The sequence below is a fragment of the Hetaerina americana genome, unplaced genomic scaffold (genome assembly GCF_022747635.1).
Source record: "Hetaerina americana unplaced genomic scaffold, ioHetAmer1.1.p SCAF_18, whole genome shotgun sequence".
Taxonomy (NCBI): Eukaryota; Metazoa; Arthropoda; class Insecta; order Odonata; family Calopterygidae; genus Hetaerina; species Hetaerina americana.
Genome location: NW_027286741.1, coordinates 7,494,163 through 7,517,811, shown reverse-complemented (window position 1 = coordinate 7,517,811; position 23,649 = coordinate 7,494,163). Strand labels below are relative to the sequence as shown.

At 36.3% G+C, this 23,649-nt stretch overlaps 2 protein-coding genes across 2 annotated transcripts; one reads left to right on the top strand and one right to left on the bottom strand.

Moving 5' to 3' along the window:
- Positions 1 to 275: 275 nt before the first annotated feature.
- On the top strand, positions 276 to 10,200 carry Rsph1 (Radial spoke head protein 1). The gene is made up of 4 exons (XM_071584331.1): positions 276 to 329; positions 401 to 620; positions 6,063 to 6,289; positions 9,565 to 10,200. The coding sequence occupies exons 1-4, from the start codon at positions 276 to 278 to the stop codon at positions 10,198 to 10,200; spliced, it is 1,137 nt and encodes a 378-aa protein (XP_071440432.1).
- Positions 9,984 to 22,197, bottom strand: Cog8 (conserved oligomeric Golgi complex subunit 8). Its single transcript, XM_071584387.1, has 9 exons — positions 22,062 to 22,197; positions 21,845 to 21,916; positions 21,639 to 21,763; positions 21,292 to 21,567; positions 20,636 to 20,849; positions 16,049 to 16,212; positions 15,625 to 15,912; positions 14,033 to 14,377; positions 9,984 to 10,561 (listed from the first exon to the last, which is right to left on the bottom strand). Exons 1-9 carry the CDS (start codon positions 22,114 to 22,116, stop codon positions 10,268 to 10,270), a joined length of 1,833 nt encoding a protein of 610 aa, XP_071440488.1. The 5' UTR covers positions 22,117 to 22,197; the 3' UTR covers positions 9,984 to 10,267.
- Positions 22,198 to 23,649: the final 1,452 nt, after the last annotated feature.

The window sequence follows — 23,649 nt, the reverse complement described above, 5'->3', positions numbered from 1 at the left end:
TCAAGATTTCAAAGTTTTAATTGATTACATCTTGAGGATGCTCGTGAATTAAAAATGTGTCAAATTTGTAGAAAAAACATAATATTAACATACTTTCGTTAAAACGATGATTTTAATAGCAAAATTACTTTTTATGATTTTTTGGTTGAGATTTGAATATTTTGGTTGCCCTTAGAGATAACAGGAAAATATAGACTAGCCCGCGATTTTCAAAGATCTATGAGGTTATATTTGGGAGAACGTTTTCGGACATTTTTTTAATTATTTCGGTCATCATGGATGAAGATATTGTCGATGAAGAATTTGGAGAAGAAGATGACAAAATTGGGGTAATTAAGGTATAACACTGAGTTTCATACATATAGGATCAGTTGCCTTAATTTGCTAATTCTCGCACAAGGAATATGAAGGCAGACGAAATGAAATCAATGAACGTCATGGATTAGGAAGAGCTATACTACCAAATAAAGATCTATACCAAGGATACTACAGATATGGGAGGAGAGATGGAAATGGTCTCTATATGTTTAGGAATGGTGCAAGGTATGATGGGGATTGGTACCAAAATCTCAAAGATGGCAATGGAATTTTCTACTATCCTGACGGGTCTAAATACGAAGGTATGTGCATTAGAACTTGAAGAATAATACTCATTAATTGACATAAATAATGCATATTATTTATATAATTTAAATAGGTCACACTATATTCCAATTATTACACATAACGTCATGTTATACACAAAATTGTTAATTAACTTGTTTGAAATATTTTAACCAATATTTATGGCTTTGTAGGCAAGCTTTGATATTAGTTTGCCCAATTTTCAGTTGGAATATGATGAACTTCAATCGTTCCTAATTTTATTTTATGCTTATTTTTCAAGAGCTAGAAGGCGGTTAATGATTTCGTGTAATTTCCTCTTAGTAATGTTTTCAAGCACTTGTTCCATGCCTAAATTACACAGTATGTGAACTTGAAAGTTTTGCTTTAGGTAAATTTTAGAACGTTTTCAAGGGACTTATAACTTTGAGAAAATAGCCCTTGATCACAAATAAAATAATAACAAAGAACCTTAATTTCAAAAGGGTGATACCTTTAACTTGCCAATGCTGATCACTCTGGTTCTTCAGATGCCTTAACATCCAAGTCTGTGATGACAACTTTTGTTTAGAGCATTTTCCTACTGTTGAACTTAGGATCACACATTCTAATTCCATTGATGTTAAGGTCACATAGTAATCTTTCTTAAATGTCCAACAAACACTTACAGCATCTGAATATATTAAAACTGAACCAAAGGTATCTTCTCTGTCTCAGATTGCAGCCTGATTTACTGTACTGGTCAGAGTTAATGCTGACACTTATTGTGGCTCAACACAGCATGCCAATGGATTTATTGAGGTGACGATTGGTTTAGGATATTCAATAATACACATAGATCAGACAAATAATTGAAAATGCCCAAGTAATTAATGTTACATACAATTCCCAGAAATTTATCTCTCCATACTTATCCCTAAGTAGGAAATTAGTGTAAATGAAATATCTACATGTTTTCTAAATGAAAATGTACTTTTTGTTTCGTACTCTTAACACTAAGTTGCTCTTTTTTCCATTTTGTACTTAAAATTTTTTTAATCAAATACATACATACATTCCAATAATACTCTAGTGAAATGATGAAGCAACTAGTGTACACAGACAATGAAATTATACTATTCTGACAGCCTGTCATTCAAAATGATCGAGGAAAACCCATTATGTCATCACTCCTGAGGATTGGAAAGTCATCACATTTCCTTAGTAATAAATTGCTTTTTGACACGACTTTTAAACTAATTTTACAAATGGATTTTCAATACCACATTTGTACACAACTACATAAACATAAATAAGCACACAAATGTATTCACCCATTCATTAATAAATAACAATAAATACAGTGATCAACCTGAAGGTTGGTTTGGTAGGTGATGGTAGAGTTCACCCAGTACCAAGCCCAATGGCATGTGAAATTCACACATCAGGGTAGGGGGACCAGTTCCTTTCCCTGTGCCGGTTATGGTTTCCCAGAAAGATCTGGTACTCCAAAAATCACATAGCTTGCGTGGAGCTGCAGGTGCCCAGAGACTTGCCCGGGAATCAAACCCGGGACCCTCTGGTCAGTAGTCCAACACTCTACCCCCTGGACTACCGCGACCCACCCATCGGGTTTTCATCAATAAATGATAAAAGTAAAATACCACTCATGCAAAATGTTCAAATTCTCAACTGGCAACATTTTGTGAGGTGGTAGAGAGGATGCCAGTGTCGTTATCAGGGAAACAACCAACGCCCTAAAATACAGATGTTTTCAGTACCTACCTACAGCATACATACAGATACTTATGAGAGCCCTTAGAGGGTATGACGACAACCTGGAATCACATTTTGAACAATGATATGTAGGTATGAGAAAAACAAAATTTGCACTTTTCAACAGACTAATTTGTAATGTACCACGTGTTTCAGTTAACCGAACCATCTTCAGGTATAAGACAAGATTCAAATTGTGATACACCATATTTATACCTGTTTGAGGAAGGGGGAAGACAAGAGTGAGGAGTAAGGTGGGCGGGGACAAAAGAGAGGAAATATGGAAAACCCAAATAAATAGGGAAACTAAAGAAATGGAGAGGTAAAAAGAGGGGGGGGGAAGGGAGTAGGGAAGAGTAAAGAAGGGTTAAATGGGAAGGGGATATGGAAGGGATATGGGCAGGTTGAGGGATGAGGTATAAGTGATTCTAGGATGGACATAGTCAGGGAAGGGTTGTTCAACACACACTTAGAGTGGAGGGTAGAGGGTGGCTGGATGGGAAAATACACAAAGGGTGGAGTCAATTGGCAATGCGATGGATGTTACTAATAAATCTGCAGAAAATTGCAAATTTTTTATTTCTCATAATAAAAAAATTCCACTATACCTTGCCTGAATCTATTGAATATATTTGACACCAGGGGTTTATTCAAGCCACAGAAAGATACAATCTTCAGTCCAAAAATAAGGGAAACAAAAAACTTTTGGGCATAATGTACTTTTAACAATGGAAAAATTCAGAAAAACTAAAACCTCATTTCATTTTTAATAAATTTTATAGATGAAGTTCACATCAGTAATGGTTTCAATCACGTGAAGGCAAATAAGTCCAAGGCTTGCTAGCTTATCCCACTAGAACTGCTGGGCACTTCCAACAAGTGCTTCACATGTACTTAACATTGATGGTTAAAGTTCAGTGATGATTGGAGTTCACAACATCATGGACATTAAACAAGATGCCAATTCAATTTTTAGAAAATGAACTGAATGAAACCTAAAAATCATATAAACCACAGTTTTCTCCTTGAAGGTCGGTTTGATTGGTGATGGTAGAGTCCACTTTATAATAAGCCCTATACGGCATGTGGAAACACATCAGGGGGGAGGGGGTTATTCCTTTCCTTGTACTGCCTGTGGTTTTCCAGGAAGATGATATCCGAAAAATTACTGAGCTTGGGAGGAGTTAATGGTGCTCAGAGGTGTGGCCAGGAACATGGTAGAGGATGTGGAAGTCCACAAGTTATATATCAGTTATTAAACATTCATTTTTGGTATCAGCTTGTGGGAAATTGATAAACCAATAATAACAGATAAGAAGAATATGAGAAAGATGGAAACTGAGAACAAACACTCTTTCATGATGATAACTAATTAATGAAAAGAAAAACATCCAATTACCACTATGATTAGGGAATCTAATTTGTGGAAAAACTTAGAAAATATGGAGATGCCAAAAAAAATGCTGAATTTCATGGAAATCATGAGTCAATAATTAAAAACTGGCAAATTATTGAACATTATCATTAAACCTCTGAATTGCAGGATAAAAGGGATTACTTTACCTGCAATATAATGAAAAAGTTTTATTCTTCAAATTTATAAATGTACATCATTAAGCAGGAACCACCAATAAACTTATAACTTCTTGATCTTGACTGTTGGCATTTTTTCAAGGAAAAAATTATCTAGTTTTTTTTCATTAACTCAAAAACACTGGTGGCTAGGGAACTACTGACTAACCCTTTGTTCACATTTTATTTACTTAGTCCAAAAACACCATCAAGCCAATTAAATTGGACAAATAACAAAGATAAACAAATTATATCAACAAAAACATAATGGTAACAAATAACAGAACAATATAAAAAAATGAAGTTTGAACCAAAATTAGGGGACAAAATGAGTAGCAAGGAGGAAGAGGTATGAATGAAATTAGAAGGGAGAAACAACACAGCAAGGATGAATGGTATGATGAATTTGGAACGGGATGAAGTCAGGGAGGCACTCCATCATTGCATTACAAGTTCGTGGAAGGGTAAAGGTAAATGAGTGTTCAGTGAATGAGAGGTGAGGGGTGACTCAATGAAAGACATCATTCAATTGTGTCATACACAAGGGCACTCACTATAAGAGGGAAAAAAAGTTTGGATGACATATAATTACCATTGATAATTTTTATGAAAAACCTTTTATCATACATGGCAAGGGGGTCAGTAAGGGAAGAAATGCCAGGAGAAGACCAGGTATAAACTAGAGAGAAGTTAAATAAGTGTAAATGAAGGAGGCAAATGATAGAGAGAATGAAATTTGTTGGGCACTCAAGCAGTTTGAGGGGGATCGGGATGGTGCGATAACTAACGCACTGGCTTCCCTCCCCGAGGACCCGGGTTTGAATCCCAGGGGCAGCAGATATTTTTCAGTGGTGTCCTGATCCCTAGTTGAGGTGCTTTGTGGAGAGCACTTTGAGTGGATACATCGTGTGCCAGACGGAACGTTAAACTGTAGACTCTTGGTGCCTTTCGTTAAGAGTGGACTAATGCTGATGCTAGGTTTCTCTTCATCTTTTCCTGTCCATCCCTAATCTCACAAATGACCTAAACTGTTGGTCGCCTCCCCTAAAAACTACTACTACTTAAATAGTTTGAGAGAAGTGGGTGGAGCAGAGGCTCAAATAAAGACAGGAGAAACATAGGCCAAAAACGAGTGTGAAGAACTGAAAGTTAGATACTTCACTGTATCAATAAATTAAGTCCACCAGAGGTAACACTTATGATATATACATGAAAGAGAAGTTTGGAGTCAAACATGGCACCAAGGTCTTTTTGCATTGTGACTGCTGGAATAACCTGATTAAAAATTTCATAGGTATATGCATGGAGTGATTATGGAGAGTGAAAAATAGAATATTTGTTTTGGCAGGATTTATTTTTCAGCACCAAGTATTGGACCACTTGCCGAGTGCTTTGAGGGCATTCTATTAGCCAGTGATGCATTAGACTTGTTTGCAAATTCTGTAGTCATCTGCATAGAGGAAAATTTTGCATGATGCCACAGTAAATGTTTTAACTATGGATGTTGTTATTACAGCAATTATCTAATAACTAGAAAAATATGCAAAGGACTATTTAGATCATTGCCTCTTGACTAAGATTACCGAGTAGCAAAATAACAGCAGAAGTATTATGAAACATCACTACTCGCAATAACTCGAAAGTATTCAAAACTAATTTTTATAATCTTTATGTTTAAGGGAGGTATCGCAATGCCTTCACTGCCAGGGATTATTTCCAAGTTATTAAAATTGTCCACCTGCTGAAGCAAAAATTAACTCCTACATGATTCTATACCAGTATATGTAGTATGCCAAAATTAAATTTGAATAACTATAGATGCATCCATGATTTCACCAATTATACACAGATAAATACTATTTATTAAAATCTAAACAAGGCTATGAGCATGTAAGTATATTATAATTATAAAAACTGAAGTTAAATGTTTATTAAAGAAGACACTGGAAAGCAATTATCCCTCCGCTTTTTCTTAATATTTCAATTGACACTGTAAAACTCTAATTGTTTTTATAAACTCAACTGTATATTATATTGTTTTCCCTTTCTTCCTGCACACCCTTACCTATCAATCACATAAAGTTAATTAAGTCATGGCCAAATAATTAATCCATAAATGCCATTGATTTCAGGGCAGTGGCAGTCAGATATGAAACATGGTTATGGAGCTTATACCTATCCAAATGGTGATTTTTATGAAGGTACATGGAAGGAGAACTTTAGGCATGGCCTTGGCACTTATCTTTTCAAAGCTACTGAGACGAAGTTTCTTGGAACATGGGTGAATGGAATCAGAGAAGGACCTGGACAGCTTTTACATCCTAAGAATCGTTTCTATGGAACATGGGTGAAAGATATGGTTAGAAAATTGATTGATTAATCAAATTTCAGACCATTTAAACTGTATAATAATTTTTTCCTGGGCATTCATAATAGTATTTGTTCAGGTGATTAAAAAGTTAATGATTTTTAGAGGCATGGAAAGCAGTGAGCCACTAAAGAAATTTTACAGGGAAGTTGAGGGTTAGATGGGGTGGTACATTTTGTAGTTAAAGGGGACCAAAATTTTCCATCGGATATGCCATCGCAAAAGGTAAATAAATATACTGAAGATCATGCTAGCTGTATTCTAGATTTAATTTGATATGCAATATTCTGGGATGCTGACAAAATTTTCTACACACCGGTGTCAATATTCACAATGTATTTTTCAGTTTTCTATCAGTATGGTGCGCATGCTAAAATTTTTCCACTCTTCCTGCTGTAGATGTCATCAGGAGCTGAAATAAACATGAGGAATAACACATAAGAGTTTTTTAACACGAGGCAGAAACTGCTTTGTGGTACAAAATTAGGTGTTGCAAAAACCTTCAATGTCATGCCAGTTACCTAAACAGGTACCCACATGCATTGCTGTAGCCACCTTCCCTTGATAAACTGCACTATATTCTGACCACTCATTTCCTATATTCACATTCCACTTTTCCCAATGAATATGCCCTTTTTTGCCCCCTGGAGTTTGGAATCATTAACCATTTCTCTTTCATCCCTCATTGCTTTGCACGCCATTATCACTAAAGCCAGTGTAACCACAGTTTTCATTTTTGACAGGGCACACCCCTATGCCAAACATTTAGTTTGCGCAAATAACAGGACTATTATTATTATTAGAAATTCCCAATTTGCATATTGAATTCCTGCTTTCTCAAGTAATATACCTTTTCCTCCCATTTTATGCTGCATTTTTGTAGAAGTTGAGCAATTCCAGACTTGACAATTTTCCTGCATTTGGCCACCTAGAACTACTTCGCTATGGCCAAGTTATATCATGTATACAATGTAAATCCTTCCTCAATTGCTTTTGCTCTACATAAGTTGTTTTGGTCTCTGGATTTTTTGTTCTGGGTTTTTGATTCCACTTTTGCTCATTACTAATACTTAAGGCTGAATTCTTTTCTCGAAGAAAAACATTCCATGCAATCTGAGACACCTTAATGGAGTGATTTTATTTTCCATTGATTATATTTCAATATTATCAACGTAAAACAGGAATAGAAGGATTTTTCATGAAGAGCTAAGTGTTAGTACTTCTGCAAATTTGCTACTTTTACCAAAATCATTTTACTTACCTTTAGAGAATTCATGAAGTAACAATTTTCTCTTGCTAATTGGAAGAAAAAATACAAGAAGCTGAGCAATAAATATGCATCGTTGCTTAGGTCACCCCCATACCCTCGGATGAGATGTTGAAAAGAGCTCAAACCTGGTTCACGGTAACGTGGTACTATGGAAGAGCTCAGTTTTCCTACAAAATGAGTGAAAACATCTTGGGCTGGCAGGAGAATTTAATCTCTCAACTATTTACACATAAGGATTCTTGGGACATGAAGGTGATAAGTGAAAGAACTAGCAAGTTGGTATATTCATTGCCTAGGCAGTGGTGGGAAATGGGTTACCTCTTCTCTCAGAAAGCTCTTTGCCCTGGCCTTGGGAGCACCTCAGTCACCACCAGAGGGGCATGCATCAGTATGGTGTCAAATCAGGCAAGCTACTACCAAGAGAGAAACAAGGTGGCAGGGAATAACTGGTGGAGACCATAGTTTCTCCCACATCGTAACATGGCATATATCCTAAGATGCATCAGTTGGTGGAGAGTTGTGCTTATTACAATCTCACATTAGGCAATAGATGGCTGTTCATTTTTAGTGCTGAAAGCAATTAGCATTACTATGTTTTAATATTAATATTTCCGACTGGTCTCAAATAATCACTTTGACTTTCCTGTTGAAAAAGAAACTTTCATATGATGCATGTTTTCGCTCACGAGACATTATAAAATTCAAGACATAGGGTGTGACCTTCTTCATATCCCAGTAATTTCTCCATTTAAGCTTTCAAAGGAGTGAAAGTCACTAAACATGTATTACCATTTCCAATGGCAATGAAAAAATGCAGTAAACTCCTGATTACTCACTCACATTGAGGTGAATCAATTGACTACAAAATGTTTTGAAGGAAATTCATGAGCGAATTTATTTTAGATTATTGTATTTGACAGCACATAAGATGCACCCTCGTTTCAGAACATAAAAATGTTTTAAAACAAATAATTCCACTCAGAGTACACACTTTTTGTAATTAACCAGTTGGGATAAATTAAAATGAAGTTCATTCAAAGTTTTGCTAGCATCTTTTCCAACATCACAGAAGCTATCAACATGACATTTACCATCTGAGGTATACATAAAATTCCGAACTGAATGGTAACCAATGGAAGATGAACTTAATCTGAAATGCGTGATTTTTTGAACCATAACTTTGGAAGAAAAGGTGCATCTTGCATGCCATCAAATACAGCAATTGATTTTTGTTTTTTGTATCTACTAAAATCTCAGCATGAAATGGCCATATTATGGTATTGTTACTTTGGTTAAAATGCAAGAATTACTCGGTGAATGTTTTTTCATCTTTGACATTTCTTTTAAAAATATAGTCATTCCTTTAAAGTATTCTCTCCACTCAAGGTAGATTTTACAAGGCCTCCAACAACTGCTACATTCTATACATCATGGGAACTTCCTCTTGTTTGCCCAGAATTATTTCCTTCATCAGTTTTCTCAACTCATTCCTGCCTCCATGCTGCTTAAAAAGTCTACCCCCTTACTTCTTTAACCCAACTTGCCTAATACTGCCCCTTCTATCGCGGCCCTCAATAACACATTACCTTTCAATATTCCCACTCCCAGTTTTTCTGCCTTTTTCAGATTTCACCCACAAACTTCCTCTCTTTGCCCATCAGATTTAAATCTTAAGTCATTTATCTTCCTCTCCATCCAATTTACTCCTTTCCATTCTTCTCCATAAACACATCTCAAAGCCTCCATTTTATGTACATCTGCTTATCAGTTTTCAGTACTAATGAATTTTTTCAGAAGTATTATTTTTTATAATCACTGATTGCATGGGACAATTGAGAATGAGGAGTATACACCTTTTAGCACACAAGTCTACTTTTAGCTAATTGAAATAAATACACACAATCTCTAACACTCCTATTTTCCTCCAGGTTGTATTCCTAATGTTGGGCCAGTCAGGGAATAAATCCATTTTGATAGAAATATTTTAAACTTCAAGCCTTTAGGTCCTGGATGCTACGTGTTCGACCCACCTGTTGACTGCATGATCCATGGAGAATATATCCACGTTAAAGATCCAGCGTTTGAATCAATTGGCAAATTGGAGGAAGGTGACCAAGACGAACCCCAGGCCAAGATTGGATTGATACCAGTGTGGCGGAGTGACCGAATTACCGAATTTGATCCCACTTTATTACCTCCAATACCAGTTCCCACTCAAATACCAGAAATAAGAATAAAAAAATCAATATTTGAGAGGGATAGTGAATTGGTCCAGAGAATAGTAGATTTTGAGAATATAACCAATGACTGCTTAGAGACAAAAGAAGGTGAGGTAGAAGAAAGGGATGATATAAATGAGGAAGAAATCATGCTATCAAGTCAAATGTTACATATGAGACAAACGGAAGAGGCAGACATTACTGCTAAACGCAATGGGAGTTTAATAGATACATACAGATATGGCAGCACAACAGACAAAAGGCAATCCAGCCATATGGAAAACATATTTTCTCAAGGCAAAAGTCAAGCTGATGATGACTTAGTTTCAATTGGTACTAATGATGAAGATGAAAGTACAACTGTAACTGATCAGAATACTGCAAGGGATAGCGAAGACCTTACAGATGACTAATTATAAATATGGCATGTATATTTGAAATTGTTTTATATTTGTTTGTGGGCGATTGCTTAATTTTACATCATCTTTCATCAGTTTGTGAAGCTTCCGCGATGGAACTTTCCTGTTTGTCTAAGTTGCTTGAAGCACAAACAATATTTGCAGTCTCTTGAATGTCACCAAAATTTTCTAAAACAGAATCCTGGTCACTTGCATCTACGGGAGCAGAGAAGGTTTCTTCTTCTGAACTTTTACTTTCAGTAGATATAGCCAATTCGGCCAGCAAGGACTGAAGTCCAATAGAAGGCTCCATCTTCACAGGCAGAAGATGACTTATTGGGTCAATTATGGCCGAAGAATCCAATGTAGCAAGCTCCTGCAAGGGAGTCGACAAAAGTTAAAATGAGTCAAATGGACAATGAGCATATGAAATATCGGAATGTAACAAACTATTTGTTCATAGCTGAAAGAGTAAGAAATGAATTCACTGTCAATGTAAGATTTTTTTAATTGAAGTTTTTCAATTTCAAATATAATCGTGCTTATTAAGGCAATTTAAATTGAAACACAATAGAAAAATAAAACTTATTTCATTGCTAAAATTTTGAATAATTCTCTTTTACGGCAAATAATTATAATACAAAATGATCAAAAAATTTTACAATCTAACTCAATGGCATTCTATGTTATTCATGGAATTATAATTAAATATTTATTGATGTGGAAAACCTGAGTGAGTAACCATAGATAGCCATAGTACATTTATTATTAATAGCTATTTGTGATTCCTTTAAAATGAAATGCAATATGATTAAGTCTGGCTAATTCCATCATTAAATGCTAAAGGGCATTATGCATAATTCTGTCCTAAAATAGGGTGGCCAGATTTTGGCCATCATAGATGGGTATTTGGCCATCATGATGGGTATTTATCATTGGGCTTTGGAATTATTTCACCATAAAACATAAAGAACAAACAATTATCTTAAAGAATATTTAATTTGCTCAAATTGCAACTCATGAAAACAGCAATACATTCTCACTTGCAATTTTTGAAATCTTTGAAAAAATCCTCAAAATTTCAGAATGCATATGAATATAATAATGCCTTTTCCTTGTTGTCTAGTAATTGGTCTAGTCATTATTGACATAGTTGTATGTCTGGTCACCCCAAGGAAATATATAATTATTCAGTACAAAACACAGAAAAGAATTTTGTCCAAAACAATGAAAAGGAATATTTTCCATTTCTCATTTCAAAAAATCAATAAGGGGTATTAAATAATTTAATTCAATAAATAGGATTATACTCTGAAATGGGGCATGTCTGGACTCCATAATACTAAAATGACAATCTCAAATTATGGTAATAAGCTTCAGATGAACATATACAAAGAACTATGAGAGATGCCATGGCATTATCTATTCTTTTATGTATCTTAACTGAGCCTGTGTCTTTGCTCCTCATTGACGTGCCTTATATCATGTACATACTCCACCCACCTGGTATTTTTGTATTGTGATCTCTGGGCAAATAAAAAGTAATAATAATAATTTACTCCAATAAAGTCATCTGCTGATGAGCATCAAAATTCAGTAATTTCAAAGACTGTGACAACCATTTGCCTTGACTGTGAGCCAAACCCTTTTGAGGGTTCAGTCCTGGCCAAGGCAAATTTCTGAATTTTAGATCAACAGCTGTAGTAAGGATCTTGCTTTCCATTAATTACTTGTATGCCAACTTCAGATAGTCATCCTTAAACTGGGCATTTCAGAACGGTCTGAGTTGACTTATATAATCCGTTTTCTATATTTAAGTTTCTTATCAAAACAAGAATATAAAGCATGACCAGAAGCTGAATATGATAGAACTACAAATCAATGTACACCTATTTCTCAAATTTAATGGCGCCATTGAGTAAATCTGAAATCTTGAACCTTACACTGGTGCCCATGCTGATGGCCTGTACACATATTACAAGCTTCACTCAGGGCATCATTCCAAATTCCTGAGAGCACCACTTTTTGTCCATGTGGCATATTATACGGATTGACAGAGCATGATTACTTCCACAGAATCATTGAAAATCGTTTATGATCACTGGAACCCATTATTCTTTATTATCTAGGCCATTATTCTTTTCGATGATTTTTTTCTTCCTTTTAAGTACACATTCTTTCTAGCAGCATTTGCACTTAAAAATTGCACCGCCCCAGTAGTATCAAGAGGAGTATTTTCATTAATGATTATATTATTGTGGTTGTTATGTATGCTGATGAGGGGGAAGAGAGATGTAGTGAAGGGTAGGAAATAGTATTACTATATATTTCCAATGTTATGTCCCTTCCCATGCAATTCCCTTTTAAAGCATCTCATGCCCCTTAGACAGAACTTCTCCGTCATCTTTTCCAATCCATCCTCACCCAAAATTTCTTCTTCAATTATCAATTGAATCTCAAGGTCATAGGCCATTGTACAATTGGAAGTAGATTTAGTCCATCCACTGCCAACCCCTTACCGGACATTCTTGAAGAACAACTCCTCTCCATTTAGCCTTTGAACCAATTATATGGCTCTGATTCATCCACAATAATTGCCCCATATTTGATTTTTTCAGGCTTAACTTCGTGGTAATCAACTATCACTGAGGTAAAATAACACACAATGTATCTTTACACCAATTTTAGGTAAGACATCAATGCATCGACACTAGTCATATCTAGTAAAAATTGGTGGAAGGATGCATTGCGTCTTTACTTCAGTAATATTTTCCCTCTCTGTTCACATGGCACTTAATCCCTTTACTATGTCATCTTTACCCTCAAGAACTCTTCCTCTCTCACCTTCACCACACCCAATCCTCACCTACAATTCCTTTCTTTAATGTGGACATCTCCTTCAATAACAATAATTTTCACACTTCTGTTCATATAAAATCCACAAAAAACAATCATTTAATTAAAGCAGCTGCCATACCACCCACACCAACATTCAATCCCATCCTCCAAAAAATAAATCCTCAAACACTCCTACACAACCAAACCCTCACCCACTAAAGACCACGACCAATCTGAACCACCGATTTCACTGCGATACAATATCCGAAGGACTACTTTTCCATCTTCAAAAACAATAAAACTATGGTCAACATCTTTCGTACATGATCCTCCATGATGCACAGATGTCCTGCCAACCTTCCCAACCCAATCAAACCCACCAAGCCTCTCCTTAAAACCCTACGACCACCATATCTCTAGGGCCAGATGCCAGACCTACCCCATTCTCATCACTCCTGCCACCCTCTCGCTTATCAACAACTCTTTACCAACCCTTGCCTTCTCCAGTCGCACATTTGAGCAGAGGTCAATTTTTACACTGCATTCCATGTTTTATGAAGCGATCCTTTCCATTGGATTGAACAGTCATGTTTAAATTAAGTGGATAAGAGGGCTACAATATTTGAAAATTTCAAATATTGTAACCCTCATATTTTCATGCATTATGTTTTAAGACTTTTAAATTAATAGATGTGACTTACAAGACAGTGCCTTTTAAGGCATTAGCTTTCCTCCTCATTAATTTAAGATGATATAAAGGCTACATACTTTTGGAAATGACAGGAAGCATTTCTCTAGCCTTTTGTCATTGAAATTATATTTATAACGTTTGAGATTGTTACTTTTTGTGTTGATTGGGAATCAGCTAATACTAATCTAAATGTGCAGAAGATTGAATTAAGGTGCACTTGTTAAAATAGGTAAATAAAATTAAAGTATACGCCAAAATTGTGTCACCAACATCAATCATGCATACAAAACCCTGTTAAATCTCTGCATAACATCTCACCTCTTTGTGGACTTGTTGCACTGTGAGTCCGAGGTGCAGAGCTATGTTCACTGGAGGAAAGAGAAGATGCAGGCAGTGCTGTATGTGCGGAATGAGATCGTCTGCATAGCATGAGCACATTGCAATGAATCTCTCTCTTTCGCCTTCAGAGAAGGCTTGTTGCTTCCGTCTGAACACGGCAAGCATTATCTTGCTAACAGATGTTAAAGACTCCTGCAAGTTATTGGTTATGTTCTGTGTAACAGCCAAAGGGGCACAGACGCGAAGCTCATTGAATGCTGTCAAGAGTCCATTACAATACTCTGCTAATGGGTAAAACTCTAGGAGACTGTGAGGAGGCTGCTCCTTCAGGGAGAAAGGGTGTGAAGATACATGAGATTGATACCATTAAATAGTACACATATTTTGCTAACCTAATAAGCCTATTATCCCATTTATTTTAGCATCATGAAGTACAATTTGAATCAAAGTGATATATTTAATTCAAAGGAACAAAAAAATTGTGAGAATAACATCTTAACTTGTCTTTATTTACATGGATGAGAATGTTCTAGTCAAAAAATAGAAATACAACTCACATTTTTGTTTCTCACACAATTGCTTATCATGCATATTTTTTCATTGAAAAATCTAAATTTCATACAGTATAAGCTATTTAAGAATCTTACTGAGGGTCTTTTTTTGCCTCTTAAGGCCTCGGTTATCATGGCACATTACAATTTGTATTGTTCCATACAAAGCAGTCAGATAAATTAAAAGGAAAAGTATCAGGTATCAAACATACGAGGGGGTGCCCAAAAATAACCGGAATAGTGCTGTGGTTGGCGGAGCTTACGTAGTATGCATTTCTTCCACTAGGCGAGCATAACACAACCCATTACCAGTTCAAGGAAGGCATTGTTGTTATCTGGGCAGATCAAGGTCAGCCAAGACAATTTGTTTTTTAAAAGCATTTTTACACTTGCTCCTCATTTTTTATCATGATGAATTTAAGTGAACAGCATGCCACTGTGAAATTTTGTTTCCTGCTTGGGAAACCTCCGACAACCGCGGCACTATTCCAGTTACTTTTGGGTACCCCCTCGTATAGCATGGAATATTCAGATGAGACGCTTATACATGCTATCACATTTGGTTGATTCCATTGCATACTTCAGCATTTTGTTAATATATTTAGTAGATTTTTTGTAAGAACTTCCCAGCTGTAGCAATTCAATTTTTTGAAACGACTTTAAATAAATTGAAAGGGCATAAAAGTAAGACACGCTTGGTCTGATTCAGCTTTAAATACACGGTGAGTCGTACTCCCTCACTAGGAATAAGTTTATAAAATAATGAAAATATAATAACACCATGAGTTTCTTCCAAATTCAACTTCATTTCACTTCTATTTGCTGCTCATTCTTGATTAACTTGATGGTATTGATTACCTCACATTATGATTAAAATGAGAGTGAATGGGTCATTACTTCAATTAGTCAAAAGAACAAAGAGTCTACTTTGCAAATATTGGACTACAATAATGTCTCAGATGACTTGACAATGAACATAACTGCAATGTATTTATGCTTAAGATACACTGTCAATCATACCTGTTTGGTGAGTTGTGAGGATGACACTCCAGCATAAATTTTTGCCTGAGACTTCACCAGAGAAAATTTTTCAATATCACTTTCAAAAGTTTTTGTACACTTTTTGATGGCTAGTGCAAAGTTTTGAGAAATTACTTCGATGAAAATTGGAGCCATTAAGCTTCTGAAATCAGCTCCAATCCTACTGAAAGACAACCCAAAATACATGCACTGACCAATAATTGAATCGAGTGAGTTGCCCACACCTTTGGTCAAATCATCCTCCAATGTTCTTAAAAACTGGCTTATCTGGAATGAAAAATAACTCACTCATGAGTTGGATACTATGCTCACAAACTATGAAAGCTTTTAGATTGGGAATACAAAATTTTAATTGAGTATCTCTGAGCCAACAGATCTGATATTTACGTTATAGCAAACTCACCTTATCTGTTATCCAACTATAGAAGATTGCACTCTCATTTATAGTATTATATTTATGGGTAGTAAGGTTAGGCTCTTCATCACTAAATATAGCTTTGTACTGGGTTACAATACTAAATAAGTGTATCCTTGTCAATTCAATTGTTTTGGTCAGGTGCTGATTTGCTGAAAGAGATGAGTGAAAATGCATGATAATAAAAATTTAAAAAGAATAATTCATGCTTTTAAAGTGATATTATCAGTAAATAGAATTACAACTTGAGAGCATATACAGTTAATTCATTTACAAACAATGATTATGAAAAACCCAAAGAAGTGTCAAAGGAAATCAAATCATGAAGGTGGCTTGACAGAACAACCATATACAAAGATCTCAATTCGAACAATAGGCACCTTTCCAGAGAGGGGAAAAATGTGTTTGAAGGCAGCTCCTAAGCATGAGAGTGTCTACAAAGTAACAGGTGTATAAGTATGAGGTGCGTGAAGAGAGTGTGGAGGTGGAGGCCTGCACATGACGGCTGTGGACATCAAGAACCAATGACAACGTGTGCGTGAAGTGCTGAATTCAGACTGTCCGTTAAGTGCATGCCTGATCACAGTTTATATTGACATTGATTAGATAACAAAGCACATCATTATCATTGAAAACTTGGCGATACATAAGACCTGCACTAAACTGATCCTGATGGTCTTGACGGAGGACCAGGAGCAGAGTCGGGAGTCTGCTTGCGAAGACTTTCTGCAATGGCATTGCGACGATTCTCCCATCCCCTTATAGTCCTGACTTGGCACCAGCAGACTATTTCACATTCCCGAGAGTGAAATTCACCCACAAAGGATACCACCATGGGATCCTAATAGCTATTAAAGAAGCTGGATCGCATATCCTTAAGGGCCTTTCAGTATCCGCCAGCCAGGGAGTCTTCGACTCATGGAAAAACCACTGGCAAAAGCGTGTTGACGCTCGAAGAACGTACTTTGAAGAATTTTAAGGCATTTATAGAGAGACAGTGATACATCTCTGAATGGAAAAACCAAAACAACACTTCAGACTGACCAAAGAGAGAGTGGTCTTCATGACCCCCCTATATAAATGAACACTTTTCCATCTCAACCACTTATGACCTCATTATAGATACTAAAGCTCCTGAAATACCTGATGGAAAATGAAGATTCAATGAAGGAAAGAATTGCAAAAAGCATGAATTTCCAAAAGAAATATTTAAAAACATCTCTTCTGAAAATAAAAGCACATCAGCCACCATGATGCACATTAGAGCTATGGCATCGCACGTTTACATCTCTCCTTTCTAAACCCAAACTGATCATCCTCTATGTAATCATTTGCCCTGCTCTCCATTCTCTTGTTGATGATCCTGTGAACCACTTTAACTGGTTGCAAAATCAAACTTATTGTTCTGTGGTCCTGACATATTGCAACATTAACCATTTCTGGAATTCGAACTTGCACTTATCTGATGAAGTTTTCCAACCAAATTAGTCTTTCATAACTGCTGAGAGCTGAGAGAACTGGAGGCAGGTCTGCCCGCTTCAAGAGAATCCAACCGACTGCTCGTCCCAGGCTTCATCCCAACTATATATCATGCCGGTCGATGGTGAATCCTAGGCTGACATGGCATAGGGAGGTAGGACGGTCTGGGACGGACGGTCGGCTAGATTCTCCAGCGAGGGGACGTACCTCCAGGCTACATCACGCAGCTGCTCTTTTATTAAAGATACATACAGAGTCCATATTTTGGTGTATCCCCATGCCGGGATTACCTAGGCCACTTGAAACGGCATTGCATCCGCGTATACTTCTATAATGAAGGTAGCTGGTGAAAATTGTCTCTCCTTTCTCCACACTTTTGCCTTTCATAATTCCTCAGCCCATCTTGTTTGCCACCTGTAGGTGTCCGAGATGAGGAAGTATGGGAGGCGAAGAATGTATACGCATCAGGACACAAACCCTGCCACCTTGGGGATATCGCTCTGTCGGATATTCTTTAACACATCCAATAAATATCTCACACGCTTCAATGCTCCACTGGTGAGTCTTAAAGTCAATGATGTTGTGTCAATGTGCACTCCTAGATACCTGATCTTAGTTGCCAGGGGCAAACTACTTTTGGCGACATTCACTCACTTGGCGACATTCCCAGTTCCCACTGTAGGAGAGAAAGGATCTCGGGCATAAGGTGTGGGGTATTGGGTGGGAAGACGAAGACCCAGTCGTCCAGGTAGGCGATCATCTGGGTATGAAACCTGGAGTAGATTTCGTCCCCTACTGCCCGTGCCCATCGCTACATAATTGCTGGTGCCAGGGCATGCCTCATGGGCAACCTGTTCCACACATAATTTTCATTACCAATGTAAATCCCGTAAAAATGACGTTGAGCCGGGATGATGGGGATTTGCCAAAATGCATCCGTCAGGTCCACCTTAGCTAGGAAGGAGCCTGGTGGGATTGTTTCAAGGGCCTTGGCGGCATCCTTGAGAGAAAATTTTGGTTTCTTATAGAATTTCGTCCACGCGGAGAGGTCTTGAATAATACAGGTGGCCCCTGATGCCTTGGGAATCATGATCAGGGGGAAAGCATAGGAAGGCCTGGCCATCGCCAACACTTGGCATTGCGTGAGCACATTAAAAAATTAGCCCATAAAAACTCCTCCTCCCACCTTTTCCCAAACCTTTATGTATTTCCACCAGAATGCAATCAACCCCCACTGCCTTATTTGATTTTATTTCCCTTAATTTCATTTGTATCTCATAATCAAGTAAGTCTGGACCTAAGCTATCTTCTTCTACAAGAATGCATGCCGTATTCTCTTTCTATCTCTAACCTTGTTGGCCTAAGTTCTTTACCATAAAGTTCATTTATATTCCCCTTGCATCTCTACTGAACCTTCCCACGTTTAATGAATAATTTTCCGGACTTGTTTGATTGTTCACACGGGTTTCCCCTTCTTAATTCCTGACAGAGCTCTCACCTTCCTGTGTAACACACCAGTTTCACCCGTTCCTTGCACACTTCTCTTAATCTGGGTCTTCCAACACACTCCTCTTTTTCCATTTCCATCCTGCCTCAGTTTAATATTTCACTCTTCATACTCAGGTGAATACAGGGTGCGGTGCTTAAATCCGGACAAATTTCAATCTGAATTTCCTGCCATATCGTAGGTTCATTGAAGGTCGCAATTAGCGTTCTAGAAAGCTATAGGCATCTAGTAAACAGTCATACCCTCAAAATGGCTGAGATGTTACGTACAAGTGCGGAGTACAATTGAAGAGCCGCTATTACCGAAAGTGTTCGCACTAGACTATTGCCCAGTGAAATAGTTGGATTCTTTGGGTACCCCAGATCAACTGTTTACAATATTGTGGCTTAGTACTCGTATAATGCTCCGGAGAAGTCTGGGGAAGGTTTTGCTAACCCAGCGAGGAAATCTCATTCGACGAAACCCATGATTGCCCAGATTTAAGGCCCGCACCCTGTATATATTCAACACAACACATTCAACCTATCTCCATGCTGACAATTTTTCAATTTCTTCTCTTGTCTATCTCTAATCGTTTTGTACATAATCCAAAACTTTCCTCACCTTTTCATATTCTTTGAGTCTATTGTTTTGCTTGCAGCTTTTGATGTCCCTTTTATGTTGTGTTCCCATTTATCATATATTCTAGTCTGTTCATTCACCTTCATTGACATTCTGGTTGATGCAGTCCGGCATTTAATGCTTAGTTTCATTCATGTTAAAACATTTCATTTCCTGAACCATCTTCCCTAGTTAATCTTTTTGAATCAGATGCTAACACTTCATTATCATTAAAACACGACCCGAATCCTCATCTGCTCCCAGGAAACTGCAAATTAATCACGCCCTTCCTACATCTGTGGCTAACCATAATATAATCTTCACAATTAATCACACTCTTCCCACATCTGTGGCTAACCACATAATAATCTTGATACTGGTATTTTTCTGAATCCACCAGCATCTTTCATGTATCCACACAAAGGGGTCATCAGACTGCACAAGCCCTACCACCATGTCACATTAGTAGCCAATGAGGAGATGATGAAAACATATACTGAAAAATTATATAAATGCACAAGGGGGTGTTAAAAATCATTCTATTCAGCTAAACTGAAAGCATGTCCTTTATTGTTTTTATGTGGAAAATAAAGACCTAAAAGAAACATGGGAGGTAACTTAAAATTTTATATTATTGTCAAGAGTGTGCATTTTGAATTTGTATGAAAATACATATTGAATATGTATTAGCCTACTCAGTTGAAATCAGATGGTATCCAGAGTTTCAAGAATAGGGTATATACCTGGTTACTTGCTCACCCACTATACTCATTGGATGAATTCTTTTGTGACAATTTTCATCACATTTAAGAAAGTATGTTTATATTTTAAATAATACTTATATTGATGACATTTAATATGGTTGTACCATTTTTAAAATGAATAAAGTATTATTATTATTATTTTCATAATATTTTATTGTCAGTACTAGCAGTAGAATGGTAAGACTGACAATTAACTAATTATTAAATGTAAATATATATATTTACCAGGATCTTTTTTTATAGACTTCAGGAGACTCTGGAGCCATGTGTCTCGGGCTTGAAGAAATTTTAACCGCAGTTCTGCCTCAGTGAAAACATCCATGCGATATAGAAATGTGACAACTTGCAGGCACTGGGGTAGTTGTAAATCAGTGCGAAGTTGAGCTAAAAGCTGCGTTAACATTGCTTGCCAGGCTACTTGAACATCTTTAACAATATTCTGCAAAGGAATACAGTATGCCTTACGAATATTTGATTTAGTTGTTAACAATATTTTCATTGTAATACAACTATCATACATTTTATCACATAGAAAAATCACCTTTTCTACAAGTGAAGTAGTTACCATTTGAAAACAACGAATTACATCTAAAATACTAAGAGTAGAACCTATTCAAGTGTTAAATATTTATTACAAGACATTTACATCATGCTCAATATGCAAATTAATTAGAGCACGTAGATAGTAGGGCAATACAATCCAATTTTTATACACGACTGGGAGTCAAGAAGAGGAAGAGAGTAATTTAGCATTTTAATAACTGGTGAATGTAAGCGATCTCTGCATAAATTTAAAAGCCAATTTTATCTCGGTAAAGCCTCTCCCTGAGATTACAATGAAATTGCGTAATACATTTCTATATTTGCGCTTAATACATTACCTCAACAATAGGTATGTCATGATGCTTCTTTTCAAGTCGCCTAACATAAGCTGCAAGCTCCAGGGCTTCTTCATAGTTTCCGTTTTGAATGCAGGTGTTCATTAACTGTGGCAACTCCAATATTTCTAACAGTTGAGTGTTACGCGAAAGGGTGAGAGAGTTTAAATGACGATGCGCACTTATATCAGCTGACTTTTTACTGAACTCCTGGCATTTCTTAGAAAATACTGGCAGTTTCTGCAGAAGTGACTCAAGATGAATTTCTGTTTTATTGAACTGTCAGGAATAGAAAACAGAGTAAATGGCAAATAATTAACACATATAGTAAAACAAAAAAATGTTTCTACCTTCTGAAATATCTCCCTCGAGCATTCGGCGGTTTGAATGAACGTTTTATAGTTAGTAAACGCTAATTCCTGAGTTTGTTCCAACACTGCAGCCTTTTCTTCGCTCAATCGATCTGGTTCTTTCACTGAAAATAATGCTATGATATGAATTGATCAACTAAGTTGTTTACCCACATTCATAAAAATAATTGACTAATTCGACTGACCCAAATTATCCACTCCTAAAGAACCCAATTTAGACAAATATCCCACGAACTGAGCGTCATTTCTTTTCACATCTGTGAACCAAGAAAAAATGTTTAATAAACTCACGAACAAAATAATTCTCAATACAAGATTACATGTATGAAACAGATATATTATTAGAACGTGCGATGAAGACTAATTAGTATCTCATGCAACATATGTACACATTATAATGACCTGTCAGCCCTTCCGGGAATAATAACTTGATAAAATTATCTTCAGCTTCATTCATATTTACATCTAATTGCGATAACTGATCTTCAAATTTCAATACGTTTACATTTTGTCTTCAGCCTGCTATCACACCTATCACCGCTTGCAACGTAGGCAATTTTGAATTAAAATCATAGTTCCCTCTATCGTCCTCTGCCTGAACCATCTCCTTATTTCAATTTGCAATACGTAAAAGAGCGGGAATCCATACTTATTTGTGATTGCCAAGACATTACTTTTTAATCATTTGACCATTACAGATTACTGTTATCGTTTTGTATTCTTGAAGAAGAATCATACCATTAAGTTGACGTGTAGAATTGAGTTCTTATATCATAAATTTTCGTATTATTGAAATGTACGTATTGTTCATGACCTGAAGTCTGGGACGATGGATCACCCGTGGCTTAGAAGATGAAGAAGGATCATGCATGAAGATGTTGGCACTTTCTCTAATTTTGGTCTTTTTGACAGGTAAATCTTTCTTTTTTCGACAGTTGTAATAACCTGAATCACAATTATATTGAAATTTTATACTATACCTTCGAGTTATTGTCCACTTATATTTTCATAAATGTAAGCGGGTATTACCACAGAGTAAAGAAATAAATCTTTACTCAAATGCACTACATGTGACAAGGGGTGAAGTTAAATCCGTAATTTTAAGTACAGAGTAACTTACTCGGGATATGATGACGAAGATTAAAAAGATGCATTTTCAACAGTCATTGCTTCAATACAAAGTAATTAAATACATGCGCCGTAACGAACATCAATGCCTCGAAATGTTTTGGCCTGCTCACTGCAATTGGTGAATTGATTTATTTTTAATGAAGATGGTTTAGAATTAGATAAATGTGTTTAACCCGCTTTAGAAAATGTCCATTCAAATTTGCCAACGTATAAATGCTGTTCATACCCGTCCGGACTTCAAGTATCCCGAAAATATCCCCCTATTTCTTCTGAATCAAGAGAAGAAGAGAAAAATTTCTTTGAAGTACTGCGATTAACTGCTGTAACGTGGACAATTATAACAGTTGCATCATTTTTCTAGAGACTCAATAAGGTATGTTATTTGGTACTCAATAAGGTATGTTATATTTTACCTGTTTTTAAGTGTTAGCTTTGTGAATATTAATTTCTTAGGAATGATGGCAAAATTGACAATCATATGCTCACGATTCAGGTGAGAGATTGACTATTTCATTCTCGTCAGTTGGATTTGGGGATAATCTTTACATTGACCCCAGTGCTTTTTACTTATCTTCCCCATCTAAATTTATGTAATAAGTAATGTGAAACAATTAAATATGTGTTTATGGAATCTCTGGAAGGTTTTTTTCATTTTATTAGCATCTTTGTGTTGCTCTTACTCATAAATAATTCATAGAACAAGTGGTACCATTCTTCTACAAGCATAAGCTTTTTGTTTTAGTATCTAAGTCTTAATATTAAGGTAGTTCATTATTACTTCATTAATATTTAATATAAAGGTGTACAATGCTTTGATATTATGAATTACTTAACATGATTTTTTTCTTCAGATCATTGC

What these genes read in the sequence shown, in the direction of transcription:
- Rsph1 (XM_071584331.1), top strand. Translation starts at nt 276, where the DNA reads ATGGATGAAGATATTGTCGATGAAGAATTTGGAGAAGAAGATGACAAA. An exon ending in AAGAAGATGACAAAATTGGG is followed by an intron (nt 330 to 400) that starts GTAATTAAGGTA and finishes TTCTCGCACAAG; the next exon opens with GAATATGAAGGCAGACGAAA. An exon ending in TGACGGGTCTAAATACGAAG is followed by an intron (nt 621 to 6,062) that starts GTATGTGCATTA and finishes CATTGATTTCAG; the next exon opens with GGCAGTGGCAGTCAGATATG.
- Cog8 (XM_071584387.1), bottom strand. Translation starts at nt 22,116, where the DNA reads ATGAATGAAGCTGAAGATAATTTTATCAAGTTATTATTCCCGGAAGGG. An exon ending in ATTCCCGGAAGGGCTGACAG is followed by an intron (nt 21,917 to 22,061) that starts GTCATTATAATG and finishes CTTGGTTCACAG; the next exon opens with ATGTGAAAAGAAATGACGCT. An exon ending in TTTAGGAGTGGATAATTTGG is followed by an intron (nt 21,764 to 21,844) that starts GTCAGTCGAATT and finishes CATTATTTTCAG; the next exon opens with TGAAAGAACCAGATCGATTG.